Genomic DNA, 21795 nt, shown 5'->3' on the forward strand with positions numbered 1-21795 from the left:
TGACCCCCTTACAAATGTTAGGGGGTCTGTAACTCTCCTCATTGCCCCCTTTCCTTGTTTTCTCTGTTTTTTTTCTGAGTGAAACACACAAAATGGCGGCCGCCGCTTCCTGGTTTCGGCCGATTCGAATGTTTACTAAGATCTATGGGCCAATCAGAATCTCCTTCGCGCACGCCATGTTTCTTCCGTACGCTTACCGTAAGCTTACCGTACGCGTACCCCGTGATTTTTTTAAAAAATCAATAAATGTTTGTTTTGTACTTTACAGTCCTTCTTTGACCCCCTCACAAATGTAAGGGGGTCTGTAACTCTCCTCATTGCCCCCTTTTCTTGTTTTCACTCTTTTTTTTTCAGAGTGAAACACAGAAAATGGCGGCCGCCGCTTCCTGGTTTCGGCCGATTCGAATGTTTACTAAGATCTAAGAGCCAATCAGAATCGCGCTCGCGCACGCCACCGTACGCTTACCGTAAGCGTACGGTAAGCGTACCGTAAGCGGGCTCAGATATATATATTGATTTAAAGGCTATTTTCTCAGAATCTACTGAACAGATTTACACCAAACCTACAAAAGGCACTTCCTTGACCTAGGGACTACCTCTCTGCCAAATTTTGAGTAATTCTGTTCAGCCGTTCGGGCTGTAGCTCGTTCTAAAGGTCCTATGGAAAAATGCATGGGAAAAACGCGTTTTGGGACCCCCTTTTATCTCAGCCCCCGCTTGACGGATCCCCCCGAGACTTTCAGGGTAGGAGCAGAGCGTAGCGCCCCACCTATTTTGAGAAATTCGCGAGGATTCGCCGACCGGCGCCAAAGTTATTCAAAATAGAATGTTGAGGTTTTCCTATGGAAACGTGGTCCTAACTATAACTACCTACTGGCGACCGCCAGTAGGAATATATATATATATATATATATATATATATATATATATATATATACATATATATCCATCACACGTTGCCCTGAGGTAAGAACGGGCCAGCAGCAGGGTGGTTCACACCATGAATTTATTTCTAAACAGCTTGCACAGTCCAGGGTTACATACAGCATCCCAGCGCGTTTCAAAGTCGGATGACTCCTTCTTCGGGGGAAAAACACAATGAAACGGAATATCGCTGCCCCAAGCCTTTAAACGCATGCGCTAACAAATTACCCCCAGGTTGGCTCCATGAAAGGCATGCTGGTGCTTGTAGTCATAATAACGGGCTCAATATTCCCCCAGTGGGGTCCGTAATCAATGTGCAAATAAAAAGTCCATAAAACACCCAAGTGGGCCCCCGGGCCGAGATGGCTGTTAATTTTGTTTTTCTCAGCTGCGTCTTTACATCGATGTGAAGTTGCTTTCCGTCGACAGGCCCCACTTTACAAGTAGTGGCCAGTTCTCTGCGGCCGGACTACCGCAATTAAATCCATCACACGTTGCCCTGAGATAAGAACGGGCCAGCAGCAGGGTGGTTCACACCATGAATTTATTTCTAAACAGCTTGCACAGTCCAGGGTTACATACTGCATCCCAACGCATTTCAAAGTCTGATGACTCCAATATCTATATATTCAGTTCCTCAAATACCCCAAGGCAGGACGCATTCACTGTAAGCAAACTCCAGATTAGGAAAGAAACCCATGCTCCCAGCATCAGCAGAGCCTGATGCGTTTCAGGACAACTCCCTTTCTCAAAGGCTTTCTGCAATTGAATGACTGCCAGCTACACGAACATCAGCGTTTGTCCCTCCTTTATTACAGTGACACAATCCCACTCAGGTGAGTAATACAGCGCTAAAGCATTTGGGACTGGTAGTTCGTAAAATAAATCCCAAGTGGGCTGCAGGCAGTCCATTCAATCCAATATGATTAAAATCACAGGGGCACAGGCAGAGTTCATCCCCGTTCAAATTTTATGCTAATCATTCCAGCTCCGCTGATACATGGGAAAAACGCGTTTTGGGACCCCCCTTTTATCTCAGCCCCCGCTTGACGGATCCCCCCGAGACTTTCAGGGTAGGAGCGGAGCGTAGCGCCCCACCTATTTTGAGAAATTCGCGAGGATTCGTCAACCGGCGCCAAAGTTATTCAAAATAGAATGTTGAGGTTTTCCTATGGAAACGTGGTCCTAACTATAACTACCTACTGGCGACCGCCAGTAGGTAATATATATATATATATATATATATATATATATATATATATATATATATATATATATATATATATATATTACAGTATATGTCCATGTGATAATTTCATGCATCTTCTAACACCCTAATATAACTTTATATACACCCACTCTAAATTACAGACTGCCATTCTCAAAACCATAGACACCCCAACACCAATATCTACATACCCACTCACTGATTCTTAGGTCTACACACACATCCACTCACTCACCCGTACAGTCACTCATACTTATGGTCACTCGGTACAGGACTATCATATGCACTCATACACCTATATAGAAACTCACACACCACGACACATCCATAAAGGTACTCACACACCTAGTCAGTCATGCAAATAATCACACTCCCATTTACTCACCTATACAGTTATGCGCACAACAGGCATTCAGTAGGATACATTTAATCACTCACTTATAGAGTCAGTCACGCACCTACTAAATCATCCATTCAGACACTTATACACCCACTCATTCTTCAGTACGCCTTTCCCTATATATATATTAAACATATTTAAACTTCACAGAAACACAGAGTCACTGGATGATGTCATCAATGATGTCATCAGTGATGTCATGAGTGATGTCAGTGACCATGTCATGAGTGATGTAATATGTGACGTCATCAGCAGTGCATTGCGGGGGCGCAAGTTATAGTTAGCTGAACTAACTATAACGGGGGAATTTCACAGGTTTTGTACGAGTGAAATGTCCAGCTAACTATAACTGTCCCTAAAACCTATGGTTTTTTCAGTGAATCTCTAAGGTGTTTTAAATGCTAATTTTTAAATATAACGTGCCTGAAACCTATGGGTTTTTCAGTGAATATATATATATATATATATATGCCATTTTATCTCCGTAAGCAGCTGTCATTTTTTCTGCCAAAGAACAGAGCGCAGACCACAGAGTTCGTATTGCTGTTAAGATTTATTCAGCCACAGCTTTCCGCGACCAGCATGACGCGTTTCGATCCCTGAAGGACCTTGATCACATGACGCGCTCATACATCACGAGGTATCTTTAAATTACATTTTTTTAGCATTTTCTTAAAGTGACATGCATGCAAGGTTTCGTTGGGTCATAGACATGGAAGAAACATTTGAAGTTGGTTTTTGTTTCATCTCATGACTGGTTCAATGTGCAAATAACAAAAATTGTTTCACAATACTCGATAGAATATTTATAAAAACAAATCAATTAGTATACATTGATAAAAATATGTATATATGTGTGTTTTCCTGCGAATCAGATATGTTTAAAATCAACCTCATTATAATAAATAAGATTAAAAAAATATATATATCACTGATTTGCTAAAAACAGGATTGGAAAAATACCAAAGCAGCGTCCAGGTATGAATACCTTGTTGTAGTTTATGTCTAAAATAGAAGAACATCATCTAAACGTTTTCAATGGATTTGTTGCAACATTTTTGAAACCGTGCCTACCAACATTCTCCTCGCTAATTGCATGTAAAATAGTGCAAGTGCAAATATATTTAAAGTGCATAGTGCTAAAACTTTTTGTTATTCCCAAAATTTCTTAAAAATGTGTGTACTAAAAACCCGATGTGTATGTGAATAGATAAAATATATACACAGTGTGGCCTTGGGAAATCTAGTATAAGAACATAATGTTCTATCATATACTATTTTCATCTCATGATTCCCTGACGTTGGGTGGAGAAAAAAAAAATTTATTTTCAAATTGCCCTATAGCAAAGTTTTTTTGTTGAACCTAGATTTTTTGGACATGTTGTGACGAAGGGACAGAACGGCAGAAGCTTAGAGACAGGTGTATAGATCCTCCGTTTGATTGAGACCATTAAGAGACTTGGTATCTAAATTTAAGATATATCTGGTCTCAAGTTGTCTGAGGGCTCTCACTTGGTCACCTCCTCTTTTCTTGTGTGGAATGCTGTCTATCAAAAAATATTTTAGTAGAGTGGGATCTGATTTGTGTTGTTCCTCAAAATGTCTTGCAACTGGGTATGATGGATCAAGATTTTTAATTGCTCTTATGTGTTGAAGTACCCTCTTGTGTCCCTTAAGGATTGTACTTCCTACATATCTGAGTCCACAGGGGCACTCCAACACATAGACGGCATGATCCGTTTTGCAAGTTAGGTACTTGGTAATTGGGATTTCAACATTGTTGAATGGTATTTTGAATGCAATGGTGGTAATGCCTTGTTGGCAAGCTTTGCAGGATTTGCATCTATAGAATCCCTTTCTTTGACTGAGCCAAGTGCCCTGAGTTATGTTCTCCAAATCGTTTCTGACCAACGAGTCCCGCATAGATGGAGCTCTGCTGAATGTAATGGAGGCCCTCTTGGGGAGTAAATGACCAATGACTGGATCTCCTAATAGAATTGGCTAATTCCTGTTGATTAGATTCTTCAGAATTTTTCCTTGTTTGCTAAAATTCAAGATGAATCTAAAAATATCTTCCATCTTTTTTGGTTTTTCATTGGTTTGGAGAAGAGTTACTCTGTCTAGATCATTAAATTTTTTGATAGCATTTGCAATAGTTTTTGGAGAGTATCCTCTGGCTAGAAATCTGTTTTGGCTATCTGTCTGCGCTTGTTTGAGATCAATGGGGTTACTGCATATGCGTTTTAAGCGCAGCATCTCCCCAAAAGGTATACTTTGTATGAGGTGCTGCGGGTGTGCACTACTGGCATGCAGTATCGAATTGCCTGCTGTTGGTTTTCTGTGCAATGTCGTGTGGATCTGGCCTTCCTTTATGTAGATCTGCACGTCTAAGAAATTAACCGATACTGGACTAATGTCTGCTGTAAACTTGAGATTTAGGTTATTCTGATTCAAGCTTTCTACAAACACATTTGCGTCACTGGTGTTACCTCGCCATATTATAAGCGTCAATATATCTGACCCATTTGACAACATTGTTACTCAATTGTACAGTATATTGTCTTGTAAGGACCAGTTCCTCCCACCAACCCATATGTATACATGCATAGCTGGGAGAGAAACTGGCCCCCATCACGACACCGCGTTGCTGTTGGTACAAAGAATTCTCGAAGAGAAACACATTGTTAGATAAGCAAAATTCGACCATGTTGGCTAGCATGTTGTTATGTTGTTCAAAAGCAACACCCCTATGTGCTAGAAAGTGTTTTAAGGCCCGCAATCCATCTTGGTGGTTGATTGAAGTAAATAGGGATGTTACATCTAGTGTCATTAATAGATATTCTTTGTGCCAAACAATGTCTTGTATTTTTGAAAGGAAATCGTTAGTGTCTCGGATGTACGAGGGCAGGTTTTGCACATGTGGTTTGAGAAAAAAGTCTACAAATCTTGAGGTTTTTTCCAGGAGACTGTTGCGGGCTGATATAATTGGTCGGCCTGGAGGTTTCAGGGGATTTTTGTGCACTTTTGGTATGAAGTACATCACCGTAGTCACGGGATTGTAATTTCTCATGTATTTGTATTCGTCTTGGGTTAGTAGCCCCGAGTTTTTCCAGGCTATGAGCTTCATTCCGAAGTTATATACATGTTTTTTAGTATTTGGTGATCACATCGCGTGTAACATTCCCGGTCCTTTAATTGTGACAGGGCCTCTTCAATGTAGTCTTTTCTATTCCATAATACAATATTTCCGCCCTTATCTGAATTTCGGACAATTATCTCCTTATTTTTGCTGAGTTTGCTCATAAGTTGGTGATATTGCAATTTTCTAGTGTCACCATTTGTATTTGTTTTGTTGTTTACAGTATGGTTTAGTTTTTTTATTCCACTTGTAATCTGCTCATTGAAAATGTCAATTGAGTCCCTCAAAGTGATCGGATTGAATGTGGATCTGGGTTTGAAAGGGGTGCAGGTCTTCACCGATAGAGCTTGGGTACAAGCTTGTGACGAAGTATCGTTCTCATTTGCCAGGGCTTGTAATACCTGTAGTGTTGGTATGTCCGTAGGTGTTAGGCCTGCTGGTGGAGAACCTGGAGGTTGTGTGTCAAGACTTTGTTTTTTGCTGCTGTTTTGTTCCAAAGGGAGAAAGTGTTTCTTCAGCTTTAATTTTCGTATGCTTTTGAAAATATCCATTCTTGTGGATGCGTAATTGAAGGTGCTTTTGGGGCAGTATGAAAGGCCCAGCGCTAGGAGTTGCTTCTCTGCTTCATTGAGAGTAATTTGGGACAGATTAATGACAGTTTGGTCAGTTGATGACTGTATTTCATCTATCGTCTCCAATTGCGTCTGGGTTGTTTCCTTTGTGATTGTTTTTGTTGCTGTCCGTCGTTGTTTTGCTTTCCTTCTCTCCCTTCTTTTTCTTGTGGGATTCCTGCTTGTTTGTTTCTGATTCTTGGTCGCAGTGTCCCTGCGTTCGAGGCATAAAAAATCTACCTCATCCGCAAGAGAGATACTGGCTGGCACCTGTGACATAGCCTGTGCTCGGGATTCCAGTTCTGTATCGCTTTCACGTCCTGAGCTGATACTGGAGATTGATGTTGCTTCTGCTAGTCTTTCTGGTTCGGTTTGTGCTGTTACTGGTCCTTGAGCTGAGTTGCCATATTTGGATATTTCAATTTGTCGTATTTTTTGGCAAGGTAAACACTCTGCCATACTCATAGTCCATACGGTCACAATGGAATTTATATGCTTTTCTTTCTCTTATCTTGTCTTCCTCCTTTTTTAAACGCTTCATCATTTCTTCTTTTAGTTTTTTTACTTCTTCTTGTTGTCCCATTGCATTTAACTCAGTGTTTAATTCGTCAATTTCAAGTTGTATTTTTGCACGGTCAGATTCCGCATATTTGACAAGTATGACCATCAGTCTCATAGATGATTCAAGATTAGTTTCTGCCCATTCCTTTATCATTGGTTTGTCCGGTTTTTCATAGCTGGGAGCTAAAAGGATTCGTAGCCCCCTTGGAACTCTTTTAAAATCAAGATACCTCTGGAGGGATTTGCCCTCCCACCACTTGCTTTGTTCGCTCCTCATTAGTTTTTCAAGTTGCCTTATCCTTTCACGAAGACTGATACTACGGGTGCTAGGTGGTGCATTGTGGGTATTGAAGTCCTGTGTAGGAGCTTTGCTGTCATCAAACATATTTGCTGCCGCTTCCTCTCTCTCTCTCAGCGTATATATATAAACGATTTATGGAAAACAATCATAGCATGTATTGCTTCATGTACAAACATATTCTTTAAAGAAAAGAGTACCTTAAAGGAAAAGTCGACGGAGCACAGACTGTCCCACCACTGAATCTCCTTTCCATGCTGTGTCCAGACAGTAGTGCCTGGTAAATGTATTGACATTTGACTGAGTTGCTGCTCTACAAATGTCCGGGAGCGACACTCCCACGAGCAATGCGGCAGAAGTGGCCATCTTCCTTGTCGAATGGGCCACAACCTTCAAAGTCAGAGGTCTTCCTGCCTTCTCGTGGCAAAAGGCAATTGCTGAAGATATCCATTGGGATATACTGTTTCTAGATAAAGCAAACCCCTTCCTAGGAGTGGCAAAAGCGATTAGAAATTGGCTTGATTTTCGAAAACTCTTTGTCCTCTTAATGTGAAATTTTAGGCATCTTCTGACATCCAACATGTGAAGAGCCCTTTCTGCTATAGACGTTGAATCTTTGAAGTATGTAGGTAAGACAATAGGTTCATTCAGGTGGAATGAAGTCGGAACTATCGGAATGAACTTTGAATTCGTTCTCAGCACTACTTTGTCTTTTTTGAACTGCATAAAGGGTTTAGAATTTTAAAAGGCTTGGATCTCACTGACTCTTCTGGCCGATGTTAGAGCCAGTAGTAGAGCTGTTTTGCATGACACAAACTTCAAGTCAGCCTTATGAATGGGTTCAAAAGGTCGCTTCATCATCTGTGTGAGGACTGTGTTAGGCTGCCAAGTTACCGCTGGGCGCTACATTAGAGGGAATTCCCTGAACAGACCCTTCATAAACTCCTTTATTACTCTGGCAGACCAAAGAGATAGTTGCCACGGTCTTCTGCAATATCTTGAGATTGCAGCAAGTTGCACCTTTAGAGATGAATGGTCTAAACCTGCTTTGGCTCAATACAGTATATACGTCAGTATTTGATTCGGTGTTGAAAGCAAAGGGTGTAAAGAGTGATCCAAACACCACCGGCAAAACCTCTTCCACTTTGCCGCATATTTTTTATTGCAGGAAAATGCTCTTGAGTGAGACAGAATATCTCAACATTCTTGAGGAATATTCAAGGATTGGAATTCCTGGTCATGAGGTTCCAATCTGACAAATTTAGCGAGCTTATTTAAGGATGCACCACTTGTCCCCTGTTTACAGATATTAGATCGTGTGCCAGCGAAATGGAATATGAGGGGATACAGACATTTGTAGAAGTTCCGTAAACCAGAAATGTCTCTGCCATGTCGGAGCTATGAGAATCAGGTGACACGGTTCTGCTTTCATCTACCTCAACACTTTCGGAATTACAGGGAATGGTGGAAATGCATATGCAAATATTCCTGTCCATCGTAGTTGGAGAGCATTCCTCCATGAGCCCTTTTGAGGGAATCTGCTCGCAAACCTTTTGTATTTCTTGTTTTCCCGTGTGGCAAATAGGTCCAAACCTGGAGTTCCCCATAGGTGGAATATCTGGAGAATCCGATGTTGATCTAGCTCCCATTCGTGGCATAGGCTTTGAAGACCTGCTTAAGGAATCTGTCCACGTATTGTGGACTCCTGGGACATGCTGTACCTGTAGCGTGATATTGTGCTTAAGAAGCCACTGCCACATTATTTTAGCTTGGGCTGATAATGTTTGCAAACTTGTTCCTCCTTGATTTAGTAGATAAAACATAGTGGTGGTGTTGTCTGTTCTCACAAGAACTGGGGAATTGTAAATTCTGGGGAGAAAAGTCTGTAGACCTAAAAACATTGCTTTTAGTTCCAGCAAATTGATGTGCATCAGCGCTTTTTGCGAGTTCCAGTGACCCTGAACTTCCAGGTCCTGCAGATGCGCGCTTCATCCCTGCAAGGATGCATGTGTTGTCATTATGAAACTGGGAGGTTGAGGCTCGAAAAGTAGACCTGCAAAAAGATTCTTCCTTACCCCCCACCATGACAGAGCTTTCTTTATTTGTGGAGTGATAAGTGAATCCATTGGAGGTCGAGCTGTTCTTGAAGTGGCTTCATGCGGAGCCGACAGTTTGGAACTAACGGAATGCAGGATGAGAGCATTCCTAGCATGGCATTGTACATCCTTATTGAAACTGACTCTCTTCCTTGAATCCAAGATCCCAACTTTAAGATTTTCTGAATGCGTTCTTCTAACGGAACCGTCTTTGCCTCTCTTGTGTTCAGCACTGCCCCTAAAAACTTCAGAGTTTGTAAAGGTAACAGAGAGTATTTCTCCACATTTATTCCTAGGCCTAGGGTTTTGGATAGCAGACGACACGCCCTTAATCAATTTTGAGCACAGTGGTATGTCGGTCCTTTTACTAGCCCGTCGTCTAAATAAGGATAGACCTGGTGTCCTTGTTGCCTGAGAATAGGCACCACTGGGGCCATGCACTTCGTTAACACTCTTGGTGCTGAGCGGAGACCAAATGGAAACACCTTGAATTGGTAGTGGCACCCCGCCACCTCGAACCTCAGATAACGTCGATGTTTGACGTGTATTGGGATTTGGAATTACGCATCTAAGAGATCTAACGATGTCATAAAGTCTCCTCTGTTCAGCATTAAAATAATCTCTTGAAGCGATAGCATTCTGAAGAGTTGTTTTCTGATATACTTGTTCAAACATCTTAGATCCATCACCTGCCTCCATTTGGCACTTTGTTTTTTCTTTATTAGTAAAATATGCGAGTAGAATCCTTTCCCTCGATGACTTTGAGGAACCTCCTCTATTGCCACTTTCATAAGGAGATTCAAGATCTCCTATTCTTTAGTAAGAATAGGTGTTGATGTTTCTTGGGAATGGGAGGTCAGGCCGGTGGTTTTTGAACGAACTCTAGAGTGTGACCCTGCTGTATAATGTCTAACACCCATCTGTCCGACATTATTGCCAGCCACTGTTGGTAATACTGAGAGAGGTGGTGGTTCTGATGAGGTTTGCTTCCTGACGAGGTGGATGATGCCCTGAGAATGTCACTCTCACCTACCACTGTCCGGCGACTTTCCCCGAGCCGACGTCTTCCTTTTGTTCACCCGTTGATGGTAAGGAACATTAGTTGATCAACAGTGTTGGTGATTAGGGTATTGGCGAGACCCTTGTTGCTGATAAGGCTGGTACCTATATGATTGAGAAGACGGATTTTGTTGGTATTGGCCTTTTCCTCCTCTACCACGAAAGGACTGAAACCCCTGTTGTTGTAATGTTCCTTAAGCACGTACTGTGTCTGTATCGGTCTTAATTCACTGAAGAGCATCATCTATATGCTTTACAAATAGATTTTCACTGTCGAATGGCATATCGACAATCTTAGCTTGAATTTCCGGGTGGAAAGAGGTAGCTTTGAGCCAGCCTTGTCTGCGGAGAGCAATAGCTCATGCTATCTGCCTAAAAGCCACTGCTGAAATGTCCATGGCCATATCAATGATTTCAGAGGCTGTCCTAGCTCCTTCTTGTAGAATTTGCGTCGCTTCTTCCTTCTTATCGTCAGGAAGGTGAGATAGAAAGGCGCCAAATCAGACCACATTTGTCTGTCATACCGGCCTACTATGGCTAATGCATTTGATGCCTTGATTGAAGCGGACGCCATTACCGCAAATCGTTTACCTATGCCATCTAGTTTTCTGCCCTCCTTATTTGGTGGAGCGTAACATGTAGTGGCCGGCTTTCTAGAGCGCCTCTGGGCAGCTTGCATGACCACTGATTCAGGTCTAGGATGAACAATTAGACATTCCGGAGACAATTCTGGAGCTTTATATTTCTTCTCCATTCTCAGAATTGATGCCGATACCGAGGCTGGATTTTTCATAATTTTTAGATCTTCCTCCCATATGTAGTTTACCATTGGAATGGTCGGAATTGATTTCCTAGACAAATCTTTGAAATCATATAAGAAACAGTCTGCCTGTTTCACAGGAAGAGGTAGATCAAACCTCTTTGAGGCCCACTCCAGTAATTCGTGGAACCCTCCGATGTCTTCCGGCAGAGAATTTGCTGGGCAAGGTGAAGGTGAAGGAGAGGATGGAGCAATGTACTGATCTCATTTGTCACTCACAGACTCTTCATCCTGCGTCAGCTCTCCCTCTTCTAGTTGTTCTTTCACATCACTCTTGTTATAGTCATACCTGATGCCTATTACTGTTGGAGAAAGTGTCTTCTGTGGAGCCTGCGGTGGCAGTACCTTCTCAGACGAGGGTGCCGTCTGTCTCTTACTTGCGGTGTTAGTTATTGGAGCATTTGCTTCCGGAAAGTATTTGTAATAGTCCTTAATCATGTGTCTCAGGTCCATAACCAAAGAGATTGGCACTGAAACCGTATCTTCCCTGGGCAGTGGAAGGTTATCATCCTCTTCCTCAAACTCATAATTTTCTTGAAAAGATTCATACATCTGTGTTCCTGTTGGAGGACAATCCTTAAAAGAGAAATAATCTTGTATGTCGTGATCTTTCTCATTCGTGTCTTGGCATTTTACCTTGAGTTGAGAGGGACTATAAGCAGGTCCAAAAGAACCTTCCTCTTCTGATTCCTGTATTTCCATCAAATGAGGAGGTGGGAGCGGCAAGATGATGTTCCAAGATGCCAACTCTGAAGTGATTTTTCCTGAATCGGGTATTACTGAGGACTTTTTCTCTCCGTTGACGGCGGAAACCTCTTTAGTGATATAGTCATCGACGAGCATTGTACATTAGGAGACTTGAATACCATCGTTGACGAGGTTGTCGTAGACGAGGTCGTCATCAAGAGCGTCGACGTAGCATGTCTCAACGTCGACAGAGTTGTCGTCGATGAAGTCGTCGTCATGGCGGCCTTTGACAAGGCAGTCGCTGTAGTAAAAGTTGAAGTTCCTGTCGTTGACAAAGTTGGTGTAACCGTCGTTGGCACCGTCAGTGAAGAGGAATGCGCTGCCCTCGTCAATGAGGCTGCTGCCGACGGGTCCGTCGACACAGTCTATTTCCCCACAGATTTTTTGTGAGGGGTGTGTGGCACTGAGGAAAATGATGAAGACTTCCTAGAAGAGCTCCCAGGAGGCAGTGAATCTGGCACTTTGTCTTTAGTTTTACTGACTTTTGGTTTTTTAGAGTCAGCTTTAGTAGGAACAGGTTCCAGATTTCTTTTTGGAGTAGAGTGAGCCTCTTCAGCCTCTGAACCAGACTCTGATCTGGATTTCGTCTTCTGCAGCCACAGAAGTAAACGTGCCTCTATGTCTTTTAAAGTCTAAGCAGACAAAATCCTGCAATGCTTACAATCCTTGGGAACATGCTTGGGATGTAAGCAATATAAACAATCTTTGTTAGGGTCCTCCGAAAACAGTCTAGCCTTCCCACAAGATCTGCAGGGTCTAAAAACCCCTTTTTAGAGTCCTCAGGCATCTTCCCAAAATGAAAAAAATAACAATACCTCTTCTTTCCTGAAGATACTGAGTTGAAATAGAAAGGTCAAAAGTTCATCACAGAGAGAAACTGAGCAGAGCTCAGGGAGACTCTTTCTCACACAACATGCGGTTAGAAATCTGAGGTGTGGTGGCTCTGCAGGGGATTGTGATCTCAGGGCTGGCGTCTCATTGGCTGAACTTGGGCCATATAAAGATGGCAATGGGTTAACAAAATGTGATTCTCTTTACATTGGTTTACATGAATTGTTTCTTTTATACTGATATATTTATAATACCGTAAGACTCCCACCATGACAACGGGGAAGATTCAAGTATGTGAATCTATGAAAAATTCAATGCTGGAGACTGACCATTACAGCAGTTCCTAGCAAGAAATCACTGACAGATTGGCAGTCATTTCATAATTTGGCGGGCGTGCATGCAGGCAAGGCCCATTGGCCATACTGCAATACCTCTGTCCCCAAAATATAAATCGGCGCCTATGTCTCTAATGTAAATAAAAGTGCCTCACCCCATGCACATAGAACATAATGATAAACAACGGTGTAGAATTGAACATCACCTGTAAAGGATATAGACCATCAAGTAAATGCAGTCATTGTAAGTCTAGAAAGATAATTATTATTACAGAAACTAAGTTATAGAACTTTTTTTTCTGTAAGCCAAAATTCAGCCTTCCCGCTGCCCTCTTCCAGATTGGCCAGCCTCTGCCAGACTGAGCAAAGCTGTCTCAATAAGGTGTGAAGTGGCCAGCTAGAGAGACAAAGGATTTCCTATGGGTGGAGAAATACAGCTGCAGAAGCAAAAGACAGGATGGGGTGGAATAGCCAAAACTGGGAGAATGGCACTCTAGGACAGCACAGGCTCACTCCCACATCCTGCACCTCCAGCCACACATGAGCCACTGTAATTAGATTAGTGGAAGGGATGTTAGAGAATCTTAGCCACACCAGTGGGTTGGTTTAGCCAGATTTAACCCTCCAGGAGAGAGTTTCTCCATCTTGGATTTCGGAAGAATAGTGCTTTCTGGGACAAGTATATGGTCATACCTGAGGGAGGCACCCTGCATCCCATTGGTCAGGAGTGAACCTCTGCTTGAGGCACCAGGAACACTGAATAAATATGGAAGAGTTGTCAAGCAACTCAGATCTACTGCCTGAACAAGGAGTAGAAAGACTGCCCTGCTGGAACCCTGATCTGAACCCAGAGAACTGCACTCTGAAGGACTGCACCTGCAGCACAATCTGGCACTACAGCCCTAAGGACTTTGCCTGGCTTCACAAGGATTAAGGAGTGGACTCCCTGCAAGCTACAGGTTAACAGAGCTCAACCGAGAAGTCCACATCCTGGAGTGCGTCCAGTGGACTCTTAAGGATTTGGCGAGGCATATTGTGGAAATTGTAGTCCCAACATCCCAAGGACCGTCTCAGAGCTTCTAGATTCTTGGATTGGTGTTTTGGACACTTTGTACCCAAAATAGGAACTTCAGGAAGAAGTTCCAGAAGTTTGGAACAACTTTTGGAAAAACCTCAAAAAGGTGACCGAACAGATTCCAAGAGTCAAGCCAGCTACGGTGAACCGCAACCTGGTCTGGATTTCAGGTTCCTCCCGCTGAAAGCTCTGGAGCTCAAGACTTCCAGGACTTGACCAAGGGCTTGCACTGGTGCAAGCCGATAAACTCAATGCAAATCCAGCCTTCTGGAGAGGCCCGCTCGACGTCGAGAGAAAATCCTCCAGAAAAGTTTCTAAATGCAAAGGTATAATTTGGACCAAGGGCTCCGGCTGAGTATAATTGACCAGGCCTCCATTGTGGTTGACCTCAAACTTTGACTTTTACCTGGTCAAGCGCGACTAGATGTCCCAAGTTGGCGCAATTGGTCTTTAAGCACTAGAAAGTGTTACTCTTTAAAGATTACTTTCTCTGGTTCCCTACATTGGATTTGTGTTGTTTTGGTGTCTATTTGCTCATAAAAATATAACCTATTTTAATAAATTAGTGCTGGATTGTTCGTGTGTAAATTGGTGTTGTTAAGTGCTTTGCACACCTGTCTCCTAAGTTAAGCCTGCCTGCTCGTTGCCAGCTACCAAGGGTTGAGCAATGCAATAAATTAATGAGACCATGACTGACTCTGTTATTGTGTTTGTGGCCTTATTACTAATGGTAGGTCCCTACTTATCACTAACTAATAACCCACTTTCCAACAATGCTGTATTCCTCATTAATGAACCTCAGCTTTTCAAGTGAGGAAGGATATTCTCGCTTTCTGCACAGTGATAGTGAAGTTGGGTAACAGCAAAAGAGGAGATTCTGAATGTTGCAGATCGTGCTTGTCCCAGGCTGCTTGGGGAAATGCAGTCCGTACAATGCAGAAGTCTCACAATGATTATCCTGCAGGGGTGCGAGGTACAGGTCTTGGACCAGCAATTGATATGCCCACTTCACCATATACATTGAAGAAAAGTGTCTCTACTCAACACGTCCAGCTGCAAGTTTTTTATCTATAAAATAATGTTTGAGTTTGAGTTTGAGTTTGAAAGTATTTTTTGAGCGCACGTATACCAGCGGTTTCTTGGCGCTATGGCTGACGGGGACTGAGGTTAGAAGCAGGGAGGGAAGGGGGAGCGTTTATTCAAAGGACTTTGTGAATAAGTGGGTTTTGAGGCATTTACGAAACTGTGAATAGAGGGTGATGGAGCGAAGTTCAAGGGGAAAGGAATTCCAGAGGGTAGGGGCAAGGATAGCAAATTTAGATCCTCCCCACTTCTTTCTCCGGAAGCGTGGGATGGTGAGGAGGGACTGGGAGGAGGAACGAAGAGCCCTGGTGGGAATATATGGGACAATCTCAGAGGAGATGAAGGCTGGCGCCAAACCCGATCGGGCCAGAAAAGTGATGGATGCGAGCTTGAATTGAATTCTAGCTCGCACGGGGAGCCAATGTAGTGAATTCAGAAGTGGGGTGGAATGGTGAAATTTAGGGAGATTGAAAACCAGGCGAGCCGCCTGGTTTTGTATCTGTTGTAGGCGACGCAAACTGTATGCGGGGATGCCGGCATACAGGGCGTTCCCATAGTCCAGGCGGGACATCACCATGGCCAAGATAATGAGTTTGAGGGCAGAGAAAGTGAAGAAGCGGGACACCCTGCGTATAGTGCGTAGTGAGAGAAAAGAAGAAGATACCACAGAGCTGACCTGGGAGTGAAGGGTGAGTTGAGAGTTAAGTTTTATGCCTAAAGTTTTAACTGAGGAAGAAGGAGCAGGAGAAGGACCAAGGGAGGGGGGCCAGAAAAGAGGGGACCAGGGGCTGGATGAACCGCCCGTCAACACCAACTCGGTTTTATCAGGGTTGAGTTTCAGGTGGTTGTGGTTCATCCAGTCCCTGATATGAAGCATGACAGTTTGGAAATTAAGAACAGCAGAGGGAAAAGAGAGATTAAAGACCAGCTGGAGGTCATCCGCATAATTGAATACGGTGACCTCCATCTGTTGAAGAGAAAAAATCAAAGGGGCAATATACAAATTAAACAAGAGGGGAGAGAGGGAGGAACCTTGGGGGACCCCGCACTGAACTTTCCGGCTGTCCGCTGTGAAGTCACCCAGGCGGACAGCCTGGGTGCGGTTGCTCAGGAAGGAGGATAACCAGACCAGGGCAGTCCCCCCAATCCCCGCCGCCCCGATACGGGAGAGTAAGATGTTATAATCCACTGTATCAAAGGCGGCTGAGAGATCGAGGAGCACAAGGGCCTGGTGCTGATTAGTATCCATACCCTCCCTGAGGGTGTCTAGAACCGACATAACAACGGACTCCGTAGAGTGTACGGGGCGGAAACCAGCTTGGCGGGGGGCAAGGGCTCCTTGCTTCTCCACAAAGGAACTCAGGGCGTGAGTGACGTGGCGCTCGAGCACTTTAGCCAAAAATGGCAAAAGGGAGATGGGGCGTAAATTGGCTGGGACAGAAGGATCTGCCCCCGGTTTTTTCAAAATGGGCACAATTACCGCGGATTTCAGGGAGCTAGGGACTATGCCTTGAGAAAGGGAGCTGTTTAGGAGGTGAAGGGGAGGGTCTGGGCAGGAAACAAAGATGTGACGGAGGATATGGGCAGGACAGGGATCGTGCGGGGAGCCAGATTTGATCAGAGGCACCAAAGAGATCAGACTTTCCTTAGTGATAGGAGGAAAGGTGGTCAGTGCGCCTTTGGGGGGAGGACATCGAGGATCATCAAAAGATGGGGAAGGACGAGGGATGTTGGCCTTGATGGTTGCAATTTTGTGAATGAAATAATCATTGAGAGAGAGGCAGAGATCTTCAGACGGGACTGGTTTTAGAGTAGTTCTGTCCGAGAACGCCAGGTTGTGAACGATGGTAAATATCTCCTTAGACTGGTTCTCTGCTGCTAAAATCTTGGAGGAGAAATAAGATGTTTTAGCCTCCAAGATGTCTTTTTTGTACTGGCTCAGGATGTTGGTGTATTACAGACCAGGTTGTGCCTCTAGATTTTCTTCGTACAGCAGATCCATTAATTATGGAGCACACAGGGAAGGCATCATCAGGGTCTCCAGCAAACTAGGGGGAAAAGGAATTACACCTTTTAGCACAGGCAACCAGGCCACACAGCAGTAACAACAAGGCAACTGGGCGTCCTGTTCCTCCTTCGAGCACTGACGCCAACAGCCACCGATTCTCCCTGCTTCCTTATTGAATACCATGGGCAGCAGAGCCACATTATGCTTTAAGGATTGTCTATGGACTTCAAACCATAGCAGCAGGTACAATGCAGGCCGAACAGCACTGCCAAAGTAGCAGCAATGACACCGAAGCACACACTTGTTATCTCACTGTGATCCTTGATAAAACAAAGTACGTAGTCGTTTTTTAGGTCGAGCCTAGGCAGCACGCATGCGCTGTCTGCAAGACCTGCTGTTATGCATATATAGAGTATAATCCCGCCTCCTTATTTCCATCGGTTTCACACCAGCATTTTCCTTTCCTGGCTCCTTATTGGCTGGTGCTCCCGATAAGTCACTTCCGTTTTATGGCAAGGAGCACCGTCCAACTACAGTTTAGTCACACTGTTGATCTGTAGCTGTTTCGTTGGGGGCTACTTTGTTTATTTATTTTTTTATCGCCATGGTGCCCGCTTCACGGGCCACCATGCACATAAATTTAATATGCACGGGCGCTGCGCTCCATGTTGTAGCACAGCAACCAATTTCATCATTACATATTTATTACCATGGCGGCCGCTTCACGGGCCGTCATGCGCCTAACATTTATGTGCATGGGCGCTGCGCTTTCTTTAGGCACAGCGCCCGCTTTCATATTATTCCTTTTGGTGTTTGCCTCCTTGTGGCTGAGCTGCCTGTTCCTCTACACACTCTGCCAGCCCCTAATGTGATGGCGAAGAAGCCCCGTTAACAAGGCACTGCGCATTAAAAGTAAAATATTTTTCTTTCAGCATCTCTTGCTTATTGTGCAAATGGCTTTATCGGGTACGATGCAGTTTCTTTTTTAAATGTATATTAGGTTTTAGGGCACCAGCCACGGGGAGGGCACAGTCTGCTGGTTTCTTGCTGATGCAATGCAAATTTAGTAGGGGAGAGAAACGGCAAAAAACGTTCGATAACTGATTAAGCCGGTTTAAAATTATTTTTTGTTTTATTTTCCGCACCGTTCATCAACATCATAAGAAGGTGAGAGACTGCTGACTGCGTAGGAAGGAGTGGGGAGTTTAACAGTGTATTTGTTGGACTTGGCCCTTCTGGCAGGTTCACCCCTAAACTTTTTGCTTTTACTGGTGACCTGGTGGTAGTGGTTTTTGGTTTCTGCGCACTTTCCCTGTGTCCCAGAGTAAAGTGCGTGCGCACTCTGAGTGCATGTGGTGAGATAGGCCTGCCCTCCCATAGGAATGCATGGAGAATGTATGTGTCCCTGGTAGTTCCTGATGCGTGGGGTGTGCAGGGTCGAGTCTGGTATGTGCGGACTCGTGTGATTGAATGCTGCGCAATGATGTATAATGCGTGATTATGTCATGTGCGGAAGTGCCACTTCTAGGAGTTGGCATATTAGTGTAAAATGTGTCTGGCGTGTGATTGGCTGGAGCTGGCTGGTGAGCCTGGCTCCAGGAGTCTGGGTGGGTCTGCCCCAGTGGTGAGTGTGAGATTAGCATGCTGATGGCTGGGGAGGAGTGCACCTGGGTCCTGTGAATAGGGCTGGGATGACCCTAGCCCTGCCAGTGAATAGAGTGAGGGGCTGAGCACATCAAGGGTGCTCCCCAACCAGCTGCGACTGGTTTTTCCCCTCACCCTGAGCAAAGACAAAGGTGAGCCTGTGTATAAGAAGGGGCTGTGACCCCATGTAAAGTGTTCTTTTCCAGGATCCTATCTGAGGGGGGCTGCTGCTGGAGGCCAGGAGGAACCGCCACTTGGGACTGCCTTCCTGCCTGGAGGGCCCAGTGAGCTGGCCCCTGGCCCAGCCTTTCCCCCTGCCTACCTGCCTAAACTTGACCAGGACTTTGTTCCTGGACCTTGCCTGCCAGCGCCTGGGAAGCGCTGCACTTTTATTTGAGAAGCGCTTTATTTGGATGGACAGAAGAGCACCATAGTTGGGAGCAGCAGTGCTGGGCTGCGATAGTTCCGAGGGAACCCCGATGTAGGGATTCCCCCGCTGGTTGCCTCAAGTTACAGCGTGTGCCCACCCCGCATTGTGGTGTTCGTTGGCGGGTGCCCACCCCGCTTATTCCCGTGGATTTGATCTTAAAACGAAGGCGGGAGCCCACCCCACGCTTCGGTGTGAGGAGAGAAGAAAGAGAATCACCGCCGCGGCCGGGCGTACCAGGAAGTCCGGCGCCTGGTGTTGGGACGTGGGCAGGGCTTGACCAGGAAGCGGACGGGAGCCTACCCCGCGCTCCTGGGATCGCTGCTGAGAAGAAGCGCCGCGTCCAAAGACCCCGGCGGGAGCTCACCCTGCACGGGGACGTGCTGCAGTATAGGCCTGGAGCTTGCAGGCCCACGTCTACCCTGGCCCAGAAGAATCCAGGCGGGAGCCTACCCTGCCTGCCTGTGGCCCGGACCCGCAGGAGGAGACAGCGCGACGCACGCAGGGCTCTGGGTGGTCCGAGAGCCCTGCATACTGAGGAGATCGGCAGCGCGGAAGACGCCGGCGAGAAGACCACGCGGGGAGAACGCGGGAGTCCCAGGTAAGCGGGACTCCATGTGAGAGTGGTCTCTGCCCCCTGTCCCCCACAGCGGCGCCGCAGTTGCGGGCTGCTCCGACGGGGGCGACACTGAAGAGAGCGCCCGTTCGCCCCCGTAGAGGCCTTAGTAGCTGAGAGAGCTAGTGGCGCTCCAACATACAGGGGCAGTTGTTTTGCTGAGAAGAGCGGCCCCGGAAGGCAGCGGGCCGCTCAAACGTTGGCCCCCACTCTTGGTTTTAGAGCCTGAAGGCTCCAAAAAGGCACATTGTTCGAGCCCACGAGGCTCCCACGACGGGGCAAATTATTTGTTTAGAGTCCCCCGAGCGGGAGTCCAACGAGGTGGGCATTCTTTGTGCAGAGTCCAGAGGGACTCCAACGGGCTCTAGGGGGCACTTCTTGTTGTAGAGCCCAGTGGGGCTCAGGGGGCCACGAGTGTTGTGTATTCAGAGCCCTGGAAGGCTCCAACGTTGGCCCCAGCATCTTCCCAGCTGCCCAGCACGTAGTGGGCAGCTGCCACGTTTAGGCCCCCCCCCGACATTGGGACACAGGGCGTCCTAGCCCCCTACAAGGCCAGTTGGCCTAGGGACTGCCACAGGGGGTGGCTAATGTGAGTTTTGCGCTATTGTTCCTAACCTGCACCTCTGAATGTGTTTTTATGCGTCATGTGTAATGTGCTTATACCCCTACAGGTAGTGTAATACTTAGGTGGTTGTTTTTCTCCTAGTACAGGTGGTGCTAGTGAGGTCCTGGTTCCCTGCGCAATATTTTCCTAAGGTGGTTAGGGTTGCGTAGGTGGTACTTACCTATTACCAGTAATTACTGGTTGTGTGCTACATGGGTTATTTCGTGCTACAGTAATTTTATATCCTATGTTCTAAGTGCTAAGTTCTAAAACTGCTAATTCCTGACAGTGGTCCATGTGGCCCTGTCCCCTGTACATATAATCCCTTGTAAAATTCTGCCCAGTGCCAGTTGGCACAGTGTAAATTGTGTGAATATTATCTAATGTGTTTTGGTATAATACAAAGGCTATTTTTATATATAACCTTGTGTGGAGTTTCCTTTGTGGTGGGCCTTGGGTGTTGTTGCTGGGTGCGCGCGCAAACGCTCTACACATTGCCTCCGGGATAAGCCTGACTGCTCGTGCCAAGCTACCAAGGGGGTGAGCAGGGGTTATCTTTGGCGTGTAACTCCCCAGCCCTGACTAGAGTGGTGGTTTCTGCCTGGCTTTGGCGCAAGCTCTAGCCAACCAGAAATCCCATTTCTAACAGTATTGGTTTTACCTAAGTCATTGGGTTCCATATGGCTAAAAACAATGTGATGTAATGCAGTATGTTCTCTGGTTACTTTTTTCTGTGTTTGTTTTTTTCATGGGCCTTTGGCCTCTTTTTCACAGCTGTACCTTGTTACAGAACCTTTAAATCTGGGAAGAAAAAACTGCTAGAGTAAAGTTCTGTTGCAAGGACTGGGTCTCCACAGTGCTAACCAGAATTCGCCCTACTGAATGTCACGCTTTCCCTTCGGTGACACCAAGACCATCTCCCTGCTAGATGAAGCCGTCCCCTGCAATTTTGTTTTCTTAGGATCACAGCCAGGGCTCGAAGCGTTACGTTTCGCAAAGTGACTGGTGGCGTAGTTCTAGCCGTATACTGTGCAGGGTGGCCTTAGGAGCGCGGACGAGTATTCACTAGTTGTTCTGCTCGGGCACAACCCTTCTGCCATTTCAGAAGGTTTGGTAGATTGATAACCTTTTCCAATGATGTGCTTACAGTCTGATTTTTTTCCCTCCATACCTTTATTTATTATGGCAGCATCTTTACTTTCTCAGTATTTTTGGCCAGATACTAATATTTATATTGTACAGAATATAAAACGTATTTGTTTACTAGAGCCCACATTTTCTAAACTATT

At 45.3% G+C, this 21795-nt stretch overlaps 1 protein-coding gene across 2 annotated transcripts in view; it reads left to right on the forward strand.

Annotated features, from left to right (window-relative positions):
• The first annotated feature begins 3063 nt into the window (after nt 1-3063).
• The window catches only part of LOC146863360 (uncharacterized), a 219433-nt gene continuing 200701 nt past the window's right edge, over nt 3064-21795 (forward strand). The window contains exon 1 of one of the 2 annotated variants that reach the window (XR_014978600.1): nt 3064-3192. Coding sequence is in view for 1 of the 2 variants with exons in the window: in XM_085643360.1 (XP_085499486.1) it covers nt 3170-3192 (23 nt within the window). In the remaining variant the exon portion in view is untranslated. The remainder of the gene's footprint in view (nt 3193-21795) is intronic. The other variant, XM_085643360.1, reaches the window with a different exon arrangement.

The sequence above is a fragment of the Triturus cristatus genome, chromosome 2_2 (genome assembly GCF_964204655.1).
Source record: "Triturus cristatus chromosome 2_2, aTriCri1.1, whole genome shotgun sequence".
In the NCBI taxonomy this organism is placed as follows: Eukaryota; Metazoa; Chordata; class Amphibia; order Caudata; family Salamandridae; genus Triturus; species Triturus cristatus.